This window comes from Tiliqua scincoides, chromosome 3 (genome assembly GCF_035046505.1).
Source record: "Tiliqua scincoides isolate rTilSci1 chromosome 3, rTilSci1.hap2, whole genome shotgun sequence".
Taxonomy (NCBI): domain Eukaryota; kingdom Metazoa; phylum Chordata; class Lepidosauria; order Squamata; family Scincidae; genus Tiliqua; species Tiliqua scincoides.
In genome coordinates, this window is record NC_089823.1 from 16,714,693 (window position 1) to 16,732,358 (window position 17,666).

The following is a 17,666-nucleotide window of genomic DNA, read 5'->3' on the forward strand; positions in this document are numbered from 1 at the left end:
GTCATTTATGAAGAGGTTGAAAAGCACCGGTCCCAGGACAGATCCTTGGGGCACACCGCTTTTCACCTCTCTCCATTGTGAAAATTGCCCATTGACACCCACTCTCTGCTTCCTGGCCTCCAACCAGTTCTCAATCCACGAGAGGACCTGTCCTGTAATTCCCTGACTGTGGAGTTTTTTCAGTAGCCTTCGGTGAGGGACCGTGTCAAACGCCTTCTGAAAGTCCAGATATATAATGTCCACGGGTTCTCCCGCATCCACATGCCTGTTGACCTTTTCAAAGAATTCTATAAGGTTTGTGAGGCAAGACTTACCCTTACAGAAGCCATGCTGACTCTCCCTCAGCAAGGCCTGTTCGTCTATGTGTTTTGAAATCCTATCTTTGATGAGGCATTCCACCATCTTACCCGGTATGGATGTTAGGCTGACCGGCCTATAGTTTCCCGGGTCCCCCCTCTTTCCCTTTTTAAAAATAGGCGTGACATTTGCTATCCTCCAATCTTCTGGCACCATGGCCGTTTTGAAGGACAAGTTGCATATTTTAGCCAAGAGATCAGCAACTTCATTCTTCAATTCCTTAATAACTCTTGGGTGGATGCCATCAGGGCCTGGTGACTTATTGATCTTTAATTTATCAATGAGGTCTGAAACATCTTCTGTTTTAACCTCTATCTGACTTAACTCCTCGGTCAGGAGGGGCCGTTCGGGCAGCGGTATCTGCCCGAGGTCTTCTGCCGTGAAGACAGATTGCCTGCTTACTCTATCCAGATAACATGGGACAAGGTGATCTGGATTGAAATTAGGCCACAACTTTAATGAATTTAACAAACTCTACAGTAGGTCCCAACTCACCTAACTCTCTTCCCTCCTTTCAGTGCAAGCTTTAACGTTGGAGGAGATAGCCAGGGTGTGCAATTCTGTTCTCCTCCTTTTGTGGTTGGTTCCCCTCTGGTTCCACACTGCTGATCATCCCCTTGCGATCCCAGCTTATCACCACCAACCACTTAAGAAGTCAAGGAAGCTTTGGGTTGCTTCACACCCCTCAAGCCATGCAGCCTTTGAGGTTGGCCCAGCACCGATTGCTTAAAGGAGCCCCAAACCAAATTCCTTGAGCCTAGTATCATCTGGGAATTTATCTGGGCCTGCTTTGATCAATTAAATTGCCTCAAAGTGTTGACCAAATTTTGTCTGTAACCCCCCTCTTACACTGGACAGGCCTGGGGGGGGGGGAGCCTAGCTTAGCTTTACCCCTGTTTCACCAACCAATTATGAGATCACACAGGCCTTGCTGCAAATCCCCTAAAAAGAAATTAGCACCCATGAAGAATTGCCATCTTAAAGTTATCTTGTTTTTTATGGTATACTATTATATTTGTTTTAATTGTGATTTTATGGTTTTTCACATTTTATAATTTGATTATTTTCTGCAAGCAACTTTGGGTCCCCTTACGGGTTGAAAAGTGGGGAAAAAGTTTAGTAAAACTGAATGAATGAATGAATGACTGCAATCCTAACTTGTGCTGGAACAGGGAGGTGGCATCTAGTGCAGTATCTAGTGCGAGTTTCGGGCTGCAAGCAGCTCAGCCTGAGGTAAAGGGGAAACGCTTCCCCTTACCCTGGGGAGAGCCACTGCAGCCCCAATGGGTCTACTCAGATCTGTGCCACCTAAAGAGGTGGTGCAGATCTGAGCAGCCCAGAGCCGTGCTGTCCTGCTTGGGAACGAGGTCAGGACCCCCACTCCCACCCTCCGCTCTCCTGCTGCCTGCCCATGGGCCCATCCACTACCTGCTTTCCCCCTGCCTCAGAACGCCTTCTTCCTGTCCTCCCCATGCCCCCCCCCGACCCCTGTGCTGGCCAAGCTTAGCTGGCACGAACTCATCTTTGGTGGTGCAGCAGAGGCTGGATGAAGCCTCCTTGGGCCAGTACACATCCTTGTGCCAACCCAGCTAACACCCAAGGAGGCGTAAACATGCTTTATGTCACATTTGGGATCGTCCCAGGCCAGCACAAGGGACTTGCGCTGGCTGAGCACCCAGTTTGGATTGCAGTCTGGATGAATGAATGTATGAATGAAGGAATGAATGAATGGGAGTGACTTGATCAAGGTCACACATTACATGTAACAAACAAAAATGCTTTATAGCACATAATGGACCAAGGCAGTGTTTTACAGATTACAGTTTGGAATAAGTTTAGAGCTGCATGTCCAGTTAATGGCTGCATGCAGCCAAGAAAGAGGAAAACAGTATTGCAGATTTGAATGCCTGAGAAAGGCTTTGGCAGATCTGATATATCCACTGTGTGACCTTGAATGAAAAAAGAGTGGTAGACTTCACTATCAAGGTCATCTGCTAGTCCGTGCCTACCTGACAATTCCCTTAGCACTTACATGCTCATTTCTGTGTAGGTAGAATTAAAAACTGGCCTTTGGGCAAATATGAAGCTTTCAAAAATTATTTGAGAAGCACGTTTACACTTTGCTTAACTGGTATGTGACTTCAATCAGATAACTAATTCATTCTCAGTAGGGTCAGCTCAACTGGGCTGGGGCAGTATTCTCTCCTCCCTCCCGGTCCTATTAGCATTACACAGGGCTGCTCGGACTGGTACCAGCTAAATAGCTGGCACAGATCTGAGAAGCCCCATTGGGCAGGCTGGGGCTTTATCTGGTGTAAGGGGATATACAGGCTATATACGGCCTAGCTGTGCCAGTGCTGGTTCAGACAGGGCTGTAAACTAATAGACAGCCCAATCCAATCCTTAGTGGGGCCACTGGGTGCAGTGTTGCCAAAATGGCAACCACTTTATCCAGCGGCCCACTGAGGCCACCAGAGATATCCTCGGGGGGAAGGTGACTGCTGAGCAGCAGAGGAAAGCAGGGGCATGGGGGGAGGCGGGGAGGAGGTGTTCCAGGGAGGGGGAGGTAGGCAGAGGGTGGGGAGAGGGCAGGGAGGAGGTGTGACCGGGAGGTGGGGAGAGGGTGTGGGGAGGTTGGCTGGGGTGAGGGAGTAGGGAGGGAGGAAGCTCCACCGGATCCAAAGCCTCCGTGTCACACTCACCACCTGACATGGAGGCTTTTACCCATTGCGAGGCTACTTCCTTTACCCAGGGGGAAGGGGATGAAACTCCCCTTTTCCCGAGGTGCCACCTACAGCTGCCTTGAGTGCGTAGGATGCGGCGGCAGCTCAGGATTGGGCTCTCAGGCTGTAAACCTCTCTTATCGGAAACAAACACCTCTATAATGATCAACAGAATGGCTAATGGATTTCTCATTTATTCATAAAGCACAGTAGGTTTCTGACATCAATGGTGCATTGAAAAGCAATGGTATTCACTCCACATCGCATAGGATAAATTCACATTGGATAAATACTTCACATCGCTTCCCACACAACTTATTTTTGGCTTCGTTTCCATACAACTTCAGTATTTATTGGCCAGTCTCCCTCATGTGTATCTCAGCTGATAATTAATACTCTCAACTAGCAACAAGGTACTAATTATGTGGTAGTAAACACGGAGTATGAGTAAATAGCTTATAGTATAACTGTATCTTATACTATTAAGTGAAGTCTTAAGGAAAATGGCAAATATAGAGTCCCAGGGCAGGCAAATATATATATGGTTTCTTTTAATAGCTTTCTTCATTGCACATTTATTCATTTAAGAGTGTTCCCTCTCTGACTGTATGTTTTTGGTGCAATGCAGCGAAAAATGTATTCCTTTGATCTATTTATTTCTTTAGTGGTTATTCATTCAAGAGAATTTTGCTATCTCTGTATTCTACAGTTGTGGCAGAAAGAGATTCATTCTTGCGACAGGTTTATTCTTTGAACACTTACGCATTTAAGGAGAGCTCCAGTCTTCAAGGCTATTATCAGCAATCCTCTAGAAAGGTGCTCATCTCTGACTGAGTCACAAACAAGGCCATCAGCTGAGATAAGTTAAAGGGGCATTGTGCTCTAAATCACCAGGACAACAGATGGATAAATAAAGCAAAAACCTTCTGTGCACCAAGGAGAGAAGAACTGGGGAGTCAATGGCACTCTGATTTAATGTGACATTTTAGTGTGCCTCCATTATCTACCAAAGACTATTCACTGATGGCTATGATGATAGTCAAGAACTTAGGATAGGGTGCAGCTGTCTGCCATGATCCAGGATAGTGTCTCTGAAATGCCATTAGATGTGTCAGAGATAGCCCACTGATGGCCTGTGGACTATGTGGGGTCCATCTTGGGGACAAGGTCTTGGGGGTGTCATTTAGAATAATTCCTGATTTGATAACTTCCACATAATTTAAACTATTTTTATGTAATTAAATTATAATCATTTTGTGTTGTGCTTTTTTAAAGCTATAATACCCAAGAGGCACAATATGAAGAGATCTCACCCCAGTTTGGCTTAACAAAATGTTTCAGACAAATAAGATTCTGGTACTGCTGGGGTGCATTGCAGAAAGGATGGATTTTAATCAAATTGTAGATATGCCCAGGCCTCATTTGAATCTAATTAAGCAATATATTGGAAAATGGTTGGAATTTGAACCAATAAGAGTTTTGTGAAATTATCCAGCAGAGAACATTCCAGGCTTGGTGAAGTTGCTTATTTCTAGTCTCCTAATAGCAGCTAGATATTGGAAACTGAAATTGGAAGAGTCATGGACTCTTCGCTCACAACAGGAGAGGAAACTGAACGCTTTCCACATGCGCTGCCTCCGACGCATCCTCGGCATCACCTGGCAGGACAAAGTTCCAAACAACACAGTCCTGGAACGAGCTGGAATCCCTAGCGTGTATGCACTGCTGAAACAGAGACGCCTGCGTTGGCTCGGTCATGTCGTGAGAATGGATGATGGCTGGATCCCAAAGGATCTTCTCTAAGGTGAACTCGTGCAAGGAAAGCGCCCTACAGGTAGACCACAGCTGCGATACAAGGACATCTGCAAGAGGGATCTGAAGGCCTTAGGAGTGGACCTCAACAGGTGGGAAACCCTGGCCTCTGAGTGGCCCGCTTGGAGGCAGGCTGTGCAGCATGGCCTTTCCCAGTTTGAAGAGACACATTTCCAACAGTCTGAGGCTAAGAGGAAGGCCCATAGCCAGGGAAGAAGACCAGGGACAGACTGCACTTGCTCCTGGTGTGGGAGGGATTGTCACTCCCGAATCGGCCTTTTTAGCCACACTAGACGCTGTTCCAGAACCACCATTCAGAGCGCAATACCATAGTCTTTCGAGACTGAAGGTTGCCAACTGTGATTGGAAACTGCCTTCAAATCCGAACTGTGAATGTATGACTGTTTCAAGCATTCAAAACAGTCAAAATTGACAGGTTTAATCAGTCAAGCCCATGATAGGAAAAGAGTTTCTAGGAGGCAAAGAGGCGGAGTATACCTAACCCAGAGTATATCAAAACCAGGAGTTTTGTTCAGACCTTGGTGGGCCACTACAGTTGGCTTGAGGTTTGAATTTCATTTGACAGAGAATTTCTGCAGACCTGCCATAGGCTTTGTCCAGTTTATCTTGCCTTCCATTTACATGTGCTGGATAGGAGAGAGGGTTAATTCATAATTTTAAACTGCTTTCTTTTCAATTCGCATAAACATAAGTAAGCCATATCTTTGGTTCATTCGATACATGTTTTGCCCTTCTGTTTCACTACAGGATTTCTTAGAAGAAGGTTCAAATCTCAAGCTGAAGCTGTCAAAGCTGCATCTTCCTTTAATTTCTTTCCAAATTATTTTTCTTTTCGACCTGATTTACCCAGGCTATAAGCACCTTCCTGACAAGGGTATTTTTGGGAGGGGGAGAGAGAGAATATTACTAACCTGGGCATTTTGATTTTTCTCTCTGTCTTTCCTCTTTTTGTTCACAGTTCCAAAGACAGCCCCTGCTAACGTAAGTGGCAGAAGTGGAAGACGGCATGAATTAGTAATAGCGTGGGAGGTAAGGGACCCTTTTGATTAAAGGCCTCATTTCATGTTGACTTCTTTGAGGGCAGGGTAAGGAGGTCTGCACTGAGGTTTCCCCACAGCAAAGCTTGTCAAGACAGGAACACAAAAGATCATTCCTTAAATGTGTGTTAAAATCTCTCTGGGGCTCACATTTTGATGTGTAGAGAGAAAGGACTGACAATTTGGTACTTTCTCACACACAAAAATCCCACATATATTTTGCTTTGCTTTCACTTCATTCAGAGCTTGATTTGAACCTGGACTCGCCATGGCTCACCTTCAAGAACTATGTCATCCATGTGAAATATTCATCAGTGAGCTCAGGTCACCCAGGGACCAGTCCTGTTCAATTTTCCAGTGCCAGTGTAGCCGTGTCAATGAGGTGTGCACTGAATCCTATGATGGGGAGACAGTCACAGAGACCTCCTCAAGGTATGGGAACATTTGTTGCATTGTGGCTACACCGGTGCTGGAAAGTTGGATAGGATTGGGTCCCTAGTCTTCTCCCCCAGCCATGCCAGCTCACACTTACCACTTTTGCAACCCTTGAGTGCTGGTAATGCAATTTTAGCTCATTGTTTCAGCAAACTACATTGCAGCAACCAGTGCAGTAGTGCAGTATAGGGAAGAGAGGATAACATGTACTCTGTCCTCCAGTATTTTAGACCAGGGGTGTCCAAAGTTTTTGGCAAGAGGGCCACATCATCTCTCTGACACTGTGTCGGGGGCTGGGGAAAAAAGAATTAATTTACATTTAAAATTTGAATAAATTTACATATGTTTACATAAATGAATATATTAAAGATGAACTTATATGAATGAATGAAGGTCTTGCAATAGCTCAAGGCCTATAAAGGGCCTTGCACAAAGCAAGGCCAGCCTTTCCTTTGCTGCCACTACTGTATCACAGATGTGAAACAGCAAGCAGTGGAGGAAGCCTTCATCCCACAGTTCACGCGAGAGGTCAAACAGTCGACCTTACGCTGAGAGCACTTGCTTTGGGCCGGTGAGGGGTTCAGCAAGTCTCTGGAGGGCCAGAGGCTCATTGGAGACTGGGGGCTCCCTGAGGGGTACATTGAGAGGCCTCAAGGGCCGCAAGTGGCCCCAGGGCCGGGGTTTGGGCACCCCTGTTTTAGACCATCTGAGAGAAAGTCTCAGAACGCCTATCTTGAGCCCAAGATAAATGAATGACTACTATAAACCAGCGATGGCTGTGCTTTCTGATAAGTATGCCATTTGTCAATTGCACAATGCCATTCATCATGAGAACTTTTTTCTCTTGTTAAATTGAAGGTATGGGATTGTTAAGCTCGCTTCCCATGAAATCTTCAATAATGTGCTTGACATTATACTCCAGTTTCTGGCAGTAGGCTTTTCCCTTGATTGTCTATGGACACCTCATTTTAAGGAGATCAGGAGATCATTACTAACCTCTTAAGATTTCAAACAATTGTTTAGTTTTTCAAACAGCAAAAAAAAAAAAAAAGAATCTTGTGGGTTTTAAAGAAAGTCAGTTGTAATTTTACACATAGACATGAAGGTGCCAGTTTTTAAAATAATGGCTGAAAAACTTGGATGCCCAACTATGGAAATTTTCTTCCTCCATATTGATCATTAGAGCCAAAAACAACATATATCAATATTTTTTGCAATTTTTTAAATTTTCTATTTAGAACAAATAGAAACAATAATTCTAATAATTATTTAGAACAATAATTAAATGCAGGCAAAAAAAAGAATATTAAACAAATGAAATAATTTGTATAAATGTATACTACCATGAAATGTATAGTTCCAATTTTCTGATAAATTGTTCTCTTTCTTCTCTTACAGAGCAATCCTAACTTGTGCTGGAACAGGCAGGCCAGCGGGCCTGCATTGTGTCCAATGCAAGGTCCAGGCTGGCTGTGGCTTGACCTGAAGCAAGGGGAAATAATTCCCCTTACCCCATGTTGTGCTACAATGGCCCCAATGGGTCTACTCAGATCTGCGCCACCTGAAGAAGTGGCGCAAATTCAAGCAGCCCGGAGCTGCCCAAGGCTGCCCGGGAATGGGGCTAGGATCTGGCATAAGTGTTGGATGCTGGCCCTGTCCCCGCTTCTCCGACCCCCACCCACGGGACCGCCCACTGCCCACCCACAAAGGACTTGCGCCAGCTCAAGGGCACTTTAGGATTGTGCCCTTAGGCTGTAATCCTAAACTGATTTATAAGGAGAAAGCTCCATTGAAACCATTTCAATGGGACTTTCTTTCAAGTAAATGTGCTTGGGATTGTGCTGCATGTCTCATGTAGCTTAGAGGGCTTCGTCATACTGACCATGTCCCAAATCCTGAGAGATCAATCTCATCATATGAGTACTTCTGTTCCTGTTCAATATTGGGCAATTGTCATTATTGCAGTTTTCTCTTATTCCAGAGAAGCAGTAGCTTTGTGAAGATTGTAAACTTTAGTGAGGTGTACCATACCTGAGAAGTAACCAAACTCCTCTTTCTTTAGCCAGTCTCTGAAGAGTTTCAGAATGGAGAAGGATTTGGCTACATTGTGGCTTTCAGGCCTAATGGAACAAGAGGTTGGAAGGAAAAAATGGTGACCTCGTCTGATGCTTCCAAGTTCATCTACAGAGATGAGAGTGTGCCGCCTCTGACTCCATTCGAAGTGAAAGTTGGTGCTTATAACAACAAAGGAGATGGGCCATTCAGCCCTATTGTGGTTATCTGTTCTGCAGAGGGAGGTGAGTTTGTAAAGCCTGAAATTTTTTTGCAGCTTGCTAACTATGGCTCTGATCCTCAGCTGCTTCCTCAGCCATGATAAGTCCCAGTGATCTCATCCACTGGACTTAACAAAGTGCTGAGGAAATATGTATAGGGTTGGTGTGTAAATCTATTGTCCTCATCCAGCAATTGTTAAGAGGTATGGGAGTTCTGATATGGGACTACCGGGCCACATGGGCTCCCCATTTAAGGAACGCACGTGCATTGCATATCTGGTTGGGCTCCCTCCACTGAAATGAATGGAAATGCTTACATGCACAAAAGCTACATCACAGTTCATATGGAAATCTGAATCGTGTTCTGCGTTCCCCTCTGTCTTGAGTGATGAAGAGTCCCCAAGTAGTTCTGAGTAGTTCTTGACCAGTGGACTTGGTTTCTCTTTTATGAGAGAGCACTGAGAACTTCTGGTGTGTTTGCAATGGCTGGGATCGAAACCTTTTATTGTGAAGAGGGAAGGAGTTTCCCATGTGCATAGGGGAAGACACAGCCTCCTGCAGCTCATGGAGTTGTGTTCCGTAAGAACTTCATGCCCTTGGGGTCCTTATGCCCTTGGGGGTGTGGGAAGGGGCCGTATACAAACAGTTTACTGTCTGCAGTGCTTTGAATCTACTTCATTTAAAGCTCTGGGGAAAACAACAGTCCTCTATCTGAAACTCAGGAGAGTCAGAATAGACAGTCCTGAACTAGACAGACAGTGATCTGACTCAGTACACAGCAGCCTTGTATGTTAAGGCGGGTAGAAGCAAGGAACAGGGTCTTCTCAGTTGAGGCACCTTACCTCTAGAATGCCCTTCTTCTGTTGTGCCATCAGGCTCCCTCTTGAAAATACCGTATTGCTCTTTTCTGCTGCACTTAACATGAGTTGCTGTTGCTGCTACTATATTAGCATCCCAATCTTATTCAGGGTTTATGGTGGCAAATCTCCCAGTCCACCACCTTAACTGCTGGACAGTGCAAAAGCTGCACCACTATCTTTTGCGCCAAGGCCACCAGCACAAATGGCTGGAGGAGCTCAAGGTGATGTAGATAGTTCCTTCCCTCCTTTTTGTCCTCACAACAATTCTGGGAGGTATGTTAGACTGAGAGATTGTGACTGGCCAAAAGACACCCAGGAAGCTTCATGGCTGAGTGGGGATTTGAACCTGGATCTTCCAGGTCTAAGTCCAGAACCACTTTGCCATAAGTTGCTGCTATTTTTACAAAGTTCTGTAATGAAACATTCCCAAACAAGGGAGTGTTTTATCTTTATTTATATGCTACTCTGAATGTTTTAAGGAAAAACAGTGTATACATTTAATAAATACTACATTGGGCCCTTGGTATCCAGGTCCTGTTCTAGGACCCCCTGTGGATTCCAATTTCCACAAAAAATGAAGTCTGTGGAAGGGCCTCACAGGACCTCCCAGGCATGACTGGAAGTTACTTCTGGTTGTGTCTGGAAGGTGTTCTGAGGCATGGGGAGGCCAAACATGGCCTTCCTGGAACTTCAGAAAGCCTCCCAGATGCATCTGAAAGACCCTTCAGGTTTTAGCCAAAAACCAGCCAAAAGCTATGGAAAACTTTCAGAGCCTCCAGGAACTCCTTGAGGTACCCTAGACTAGACTCAAACTGAGCTTGGCACCTCAAAATACATAAGTTCCAGTTTCATGGAGAAACCGGAAGTGACATTTTAAATATCTTATAAGGCATTAGGAGGCCTGGGGTAGGCCTGGGGTGGGGCTGCAGCCTACAGAGGGGGTATGCACTCAGGTGCCCATGGACCCAACCCACAGATAACTGAATCCATGGATACAGGGTCTGCAGATATGGGGTTCCCCCTGTATATAAATCTTGGTGTCCAAGATGTCACTTCCTATCACTTCCTGCTTTCCCATCTTTCAGGCCAAGGGGTTACATTACCAGTGAGTGAGCACAAAATCTGCTCTCACCTCCATTCCACAGTTCACCAGCCGCCGCTTTGATTTTTAAAATCAATTTGCACTTGAGATCCCGTAAGCACTGTACTTCCTATTCCAATTTGTTTTTTAACTAAAGCGTAGTGGGACATTTATTCAACTCATCTGATCAGTACTGTTCGCCTCTTGGGAAGCAGTACCTGTAATCCATAATTCAGGCAAACTCTCCCCTTCCACCTCCCCCAACCTGTGTTATTTTGAAAACTCCAGCTGCTCTGCTCCTCATGCCATTTATATTCATGAACATAGAGCTGCCTTTTCAAACTTTTAATCTAACAGAACTTGTATTCTATCCATCAGCCTGTCCATTTCCTAGTTGTACTGCAGAAAGCCATTGGGGAGATAATTAATATCTTCATAAGCAAAAGGTAGAATCTTCCTCAGCCCACAATTGTCCGCCGAGCATTACCCGATTAGCATTCCTTGTAAAGAGGCTGCCAGGAGGTAAGTCATGACATGAGCAGAGTATCTAGATCAGGAGGCTGAAGAAAGTGAGAGCCCGCACAGGCAACCATTTTACCACACTTCTGGACCTAACTGTGTGCTGAAATCTTCTTATCACAGCAGTATGATAAAGACAGCCAAGGAAGTCACTTGGAAGGGAAGAGCTCAACTCAGTGTAGCAGGATTTCCTTGTTTTTTTTCACTCTTGTGAAGATTCTTCCTCTGTTTTTCTCCACGAGAGATAAAAGATTAAAAGGTACTGCATACATGCTGTCGGGAGCCAGATTATTTTGGGTACTCTTCGAGTTGTAGTTCTGTGAGGCTGACCTGGAATCACTGACAGTTCTCTACACGCTCACTAACAGTTCCTCGGAGTCTTTGAAAAAAGTTGTGTCAGTTAAACTGGGTTTTGTAGATATGCCAGCTGCTTCCCATCCTGACAGTCAAGGCTCCAACATATTTGAGGCGCTCACAACAGTAATATATGGCATTGTAGGGAGACAGTCATCCCAAGGGGGGCAGCTCCACATCAAATGGCATGGGGCAAGACATAACCTTCCCAGGTCTGTTTCTTGGGTGAAAGGACAGCTCAGTCCTATAATATATAATATAATACAGGTATTTATATACCGCCTTTCTAGGTCCTCAGATTTCTCCTCAGACTTTATTCAAGGCGGTTTACATAGGCAGGCTAATTTAAATCCCTGTAGGGATTTTTACAATTGAAAGAAGGCTCTATCTTTCAAGAACGACAACAGTCCAGATGTTTCGTTCTGATCTGGCCTCCATCCTGGCCTCCATCCTCCCACGCTCAGAGCAGATGGAATAACTCATAAGAACATAAGAACAGCCCCACTGGATCAGGCCATAGGCCCATCTAGTCCAGCTTCCTGTATCTCACAGCGGCCCACCAAATGCCCCAGGGAGCACACCAGATAACAAGAGACCTCGTCCTGGTGCTCTCCCCTACATCTGGCATTCTGACTTAACCCATTCCTAAAATCAGGAGGTTGCGCATACACATCATGGCTTGTACCCCATAATGGATTTTTCCTCCAGAAACTTGTCCAATCCCCTTTTAAAGGCGTCTAGGCTAGACGCCAGCACCACATCCTGTGGCAAGGAGTTCCACAGACTGACCACGCGCTGAGTAAAGAAATATTTTCTTTTGTCTGTCCTAACCCGCCCAACACTCAATTTTAGTGGATGTCCCCTGGTTCTGGTATTATGTGAGAGTGTAAAGAGCATCTCCCTATCCACTCTGTCCATCCCCTGCATAATTTTGTATGTCTCAATCATGTCCCCCCTCAAGCGTCTCTTTTCTAGGCTGAAGAGGCCCAAACGCCGTAGCCTTTCCTCATAAGGAAGGTGCCCCAGCCCCGTAATCAGCTTAGTCGCTCTCTTTTGCACCTTCTCCATTTCCACTATGTCTTTTTTGAGATGCGGCGACCAGAACTGGACACAATACTCCAGGTGTGGCCTTACCATCGATTTGTACAACGGCATTATAATATTAGCCGTTTTGTTCTCAATACCCTTCCTAATGATCCCAAGCATAGAATTGGCCTTCTTCACTGCCACCGCACATTGGGTCGACACTTTCATCGACCTGTCCACCACCACCCCAAGATCTCTCTCCTGATCTGTCACAGACAGCTCAGAACCCATCAGCCTATATCTAAAGTTTTGATTTTTTGCCCCAATGTGCATGACTTTACACTTACTGACATTGAAGCGCATCTGCCATTTTGCTGCCCATTCTGCCAGTCTGGAGAGATCCTTCTGGAGCTCCTCACAATCACTTCTGGTCTTTACCACTCGGAAAAGTTTGGTGTCGTCTGCAAACTTAGCCACTTCACTGCTCAACCCTGTCTCCAGGTCATTTATGAAGAGGTTGAGAAGCACCGGTCCCAGGACAGATCCTTGGGGCACACCGCTTTTCACCTCTCTCCATTGTGAAAATTGCCCATTGACACCCACTCTCTGCTTCCTGGCCTCCAACCAGTTCTCAATCCACAAGAGGACCTGTCCTCTAATTCCCTGACTGTGGAGTTTTTTCAGTAGCCTTTGGTGAGGGACCGTGTCAAATGCCTTCTGAAAGTCCAGATATATAATGTCCACGGGTTCTCCCGCATCCACATGCCTGTTGACCTTTTCAAAGAATTCTATAAGGTTCGTGAGGCAAGACTTACCCTTACAGAAGCCATGCTGACTCTCCCTCAGCAAGGCCTGTTCGTCTATGTGTTTTGAGATCCTATCTTTGATGAGGCATTCCACCATCTTACCCGGTATGGATGTTAGGCTGACCGGCCTATAGTTTCCCGGGTCCCCCCTCTTTCCCTTTTTAAAAATAGGCGTGACATTTGCTATCCTCCAATCTTCTGGTACCGTGGCTGTTTTGAGGGACAAGTTGCATACCTTAGTCAAGAGATCTGCAACTTCATTCTTCAATTCCTTAATAACCCTTGGGTGTATGCCATCAGGGCCCGGTGACTTATTGATCTTTAATTTATCAATGAGGTCTGAAACATCTTCTCTTTTAACCTCTATCTGACTTAACTCCTCGGTCAGGAGGGGCCGTTCGGGCAGCGGTATCTGCCCGAGGTCTTCTGCCGTGAAGACAGATGCAAAGAACTCATTTAATTTCTCTGCCATCTCTAAGTCTCCTTTTATCTCCCCTTTCCCTCCCTCACCATCCAGAGGGCCAACCGCTTCTCTGGCGGGTTTCCTGCTTCTAACATATTTGAAGAAGCTTTTATTATTCCCCTTAATGTTGCTGGCCATGCGTTCCTCATAGTCTCGCTTGGCCTCCCCTATCACCTTCTTACATTTCTTTTGCCACAGTTTATGTTCCTTTTTATTCTCTTCATTAGGGCAAGACTTCCATTTACGGAAGGAAGCTTCCTTGCCCTTCACAGCCTCTCTAACTTGGCCGGTTAGCCATGCGGGCACTCTCCTGGATTTAGTGGAACCCTTCTTTCTTTGCGGTATACACCTCTGCTGGGCCTCTATTACTGTTGTTTTAAGCAGCCTCCATGCACTCTGGAGAGACTGGACTCTTTTTACCCTCCCTTTCAACCTCCTCCTAACCAGCCTCCTCATTTGAGGGAAGTCCGCCCGTCGGAAGTCAAGGGTTTTTGTTAGAGATTTGCCTGGTATTCTTCCCCCAACGTGCACGTCAAAACGGATCGCAGCATGATCACTGTTCCCCAATGGCTCAGTAACGTTTACATCTCTAACCAGGTCCTGCGTACCGCACAAAATTAAATCCAGAGTCACCTGTCCTCTGGTGGGCTCCTTGACTAGCTGATCTAAGCCACAGTCATTTAGCACGTCAAGAAATCTGGTTTCCTTATCGTGACCAGAACACAAATTGACCCAGTCAATATGAGGATAATTGAAGTCCCCCATGATTACAACCCTGTCCCTCCTTGTCACCTCCCTGATCTGTTTCCTCATTTCAAGGTCCCCATCAGATTTCTGGTCTGGAGGACGATAGCACGCCCCCAGTATTACATTGCTGCACAAGCCTGGTAATTTAACCCACAGAGATTCTACGGTGGAGTCGGACCCACCTTCAATCTCTACTGTGCTGGATTCTATCCCTTCCTTAACATAAAGGGCCACCCCACCTCCAACACACCCCTGCCTGTCCCTCCTGTAGAGTTTATAGCCCGGGATTGCGGTATCCCACTGATTCTCCGCATTCCACCAGGTTTCCGTTATGCCCACTATGTCAATATTTTCCCTTGTCACCAGACATTCCAGTTCTCCCACCTTTGCTCGTAGACTTCGGGCATTCGCATAAAAGCATTTATACACGGAATGCCCCAGGATGGGCTGCTTATTCGCTCCTTTGTCCCCGCATCCTCTCATTGTGCCAAACCGTCTATCACATCCCATCACCCTACCTTTCCCAATTTCTTCTCCTACCCTGCCTTTGTCTTGTTGTTCTCTAACCTCCCCATCCTCATCCCATAGGGATGAGGAGTCCCGAACCGGATGCCCCTCGGCTCCTGTCGGCCTTCCCCCAGGGATCAGTTTAAAAGCTGCTCTGCCACCTTTTTAATGTTATGCGCCAGCAGTCTGGTTCCATTCTGGTTCAAATGGAGCCCGTCCCTCTTGTACAGGCCCCGCTTGTCCCAAAACGTTCCCCAGTGCCTAACGAATCTAAACCCCTCCTCCCTACACCACCGTCTCATCCACGCATTGAGACCCCTGATCTCCGCCTGCCTAGCTGGCCCTGCGCGTGGAACAGGTAGCACTTCAGAGAACGCTACCTTTGAGGTCCTGGCTTTCAGCTTCCTGCCTAAAAGCCTAAATTTGGCCTCCAGGACCTCCCAGCTACACTTGCCCACGTCGTTGGTGCCGACATGCACCACAGCCGCTACCTCTCCCCCAGCACTGTCTACCAGCCTGTCTAGACGAGAAGTGATGTCCGCAACCTTCGCACCAGGCAGGCAAGTCACCATGCGGTCCTCACATCCGTCGCAAACCCCCCTCTCTATGTTTCTAATAATCGAATCCCCCACTACAAGAAGCCCCCAACCCCCCTCCCGCCGAGGAGTATCCCGAGTGCGCTCGGATACGGGCCCATCCCCTGGAGAAGGGGTCCCCCCTAGGGGATTGTTTCCCTCCTCTCCAGGATGACGTCCTCCAGTCCCGAGACTTCCCACCCGGGCAGCCGAGGAGCTGCACGCCTGAGGTTGGGACGAAGCCTGATCGTCCCCGGAAGTCTCCCCACGGTCCTCCTCTGGCTGCCTGCGCTTCTCCAGGTCGGCCACCAAGGCTTCAAGGGAGTGGACGCGTTCCCTGAGACCCTGGAGCTCCTTGCATCGAGGACACACCCATGACTTATGCCCCAGAGGCATATAATCATACATGTGGCACTCGATGCAGAACACTGGATAGCCCCCACCCTGCTGCTGGCTGTCTGACTGCATAGCTTTTTTGTTATTGTTTTGTTGTTTTATTTAGGGGTCCTTTTAAAACCGTACACTGGATAGCAGCCCTCTTCTCAAGGGAAGAGGAAGGGCAGTGTATGGGGCCCTGGCCTCCTCACCCTGCTGCTGAACTCGCCCAGATGCTAAACTCTTGTGCCTTACCTGGCACTTGGTTCCCAGAGGCCACACGCGTCTGCAGAGAGCCTCACGCGATGGCCCGCCTAGCTTTATAGTCCTGGCTGGCTCCTCCCCCCTCCTTCCTTCCTGATTGAAAGGGGGCTGGCCTTCCCAGGTGAGTTTACAAAAGCTCAGGAAGGCAAATGGCTGCTGATGGGCGTGACCTACTCTGCAGGCTCCTGAATGGACTGCTTGGATTAGCCTAATGGGGCTCTTAATGGGTTGGGAATTGGCCCTTCCTAGGTCCTTTCCCTCCTAGTTCTGTTCTCTTAGGCTGGACTGTTTTTGTAACCTCAAGCTAGTTTTTATTTGGGTTTGTTTAATTATTTATTGCTCTCTAGATCCTGTGTCCCAATTTACTGACCTGTTTAGGTTATGTTCTAACTTAGATTAGGTTTAACCTGGGTTAAGTATAGGTTTAATTTAAACAAGTAGAAAACCTGCTTTTCACTTTATCCTCCTCCCTTCCTTCGATTAAGTGCTACCTTAGGTGCAGCTAACTTTCAATTTTGATTTAAATGCCTGACCCTTGGGCACTTACTCACGAGTAGGACTTACTCTTACTCACGAGTAGGACTCTGCTCCTGCTCAGAGTAGCCCTATGTACCTCCCTTAGGTGCTAACTTTCAATTTTGATTTAAGGTTGCTTTAAAGGTAAGGTTAAGGTTAGAAGACAGGGAGTTAGAAAGACAAAGCGTTAGAATGAGTACACTTACCTCCTCCTCCTGCTCCTGCTCCTCCTCCTCCTCTCCTTCTCCAAAACTCAGAGGTCTCCTTGCCTTCTCCTCGCCCAGATGCTAAACTCTTGTGCCTTACCTGGCACTCAGCTCAGCTTGTCAGCTGCTTCAAGGTCGCATGGTGCCGGTGGCCGGTGGCCGCGAACTGGTGACCTTTGGATGTTGTCTTCAGGCAAACGGAGGCTCAACCCTCTAAACCAGACCTCCTGCCCGCACCGGAACGGGGAGGCTGGCTGGTCTGCCTTGTATCCAGAGCGAGGTTGGGGCTGCCTGTGTTTCCTTTGCCCAGGAAACACTGCAGAAGCCCAATAGGGCTACTCAGATCTGCGTCACCTAAAGAGGTGGCGCAGATCTGAGCAGTTCGGAGCAGCTCCAAGTCACCCAGGACCAGAGTTAGGAATTGCACAAGTGCTGGATCCTGTCCCCACCCCCTGCTTGACCGCAGCCCACCCATGGCCCACCTGCCATCCTCCCCCCCCCCGCCTGCCCCAGAACATCTCCTTCCTACCCTCCCTAAGCCCCCACACCAGCCTGCCTTGGCCGGCATGGCCTTACCATTTCACCGGTGCTTCGCAGCTCATGCCAGCCTCCTTGCATGGTGACCAGCACAAGGGACTTGCACTGGCCCATCTCCAGGTAAGCTTGAACCCTGAGACAAATGCTCAGGAAGAGGTTTATTCACAGGAAA

The 17,666-nt window shown here is 47.1% G+C and overlaps 1 protein-coding gene across 1 annotated transcript in view; it reads left to right on the forward strand.

Annotated features, from left to right (window-relative positions):
* Positions 1 to 17,666, forward strand: part of CNTN5 (contactin 5) — a 278,579-nt gene that overhangs the window by 234,710 nt on the left and 26,203 nt on the right. The window contains exons 15-16 of the mRNA XM_066618972.1: positions 5,872 to 5,942; positions 8,448 to 8,682. Of these exons, the coding sequence (XP_066475069.1) occupies positions 5,872 to 5,942; positions 8,448 to 8,682 (306 nt within the window). The remainder of the gene's footprint in view (positions 1 to 5,871; positions 5,943 to 8,447; positions 8,683 to 17,666) is intronic.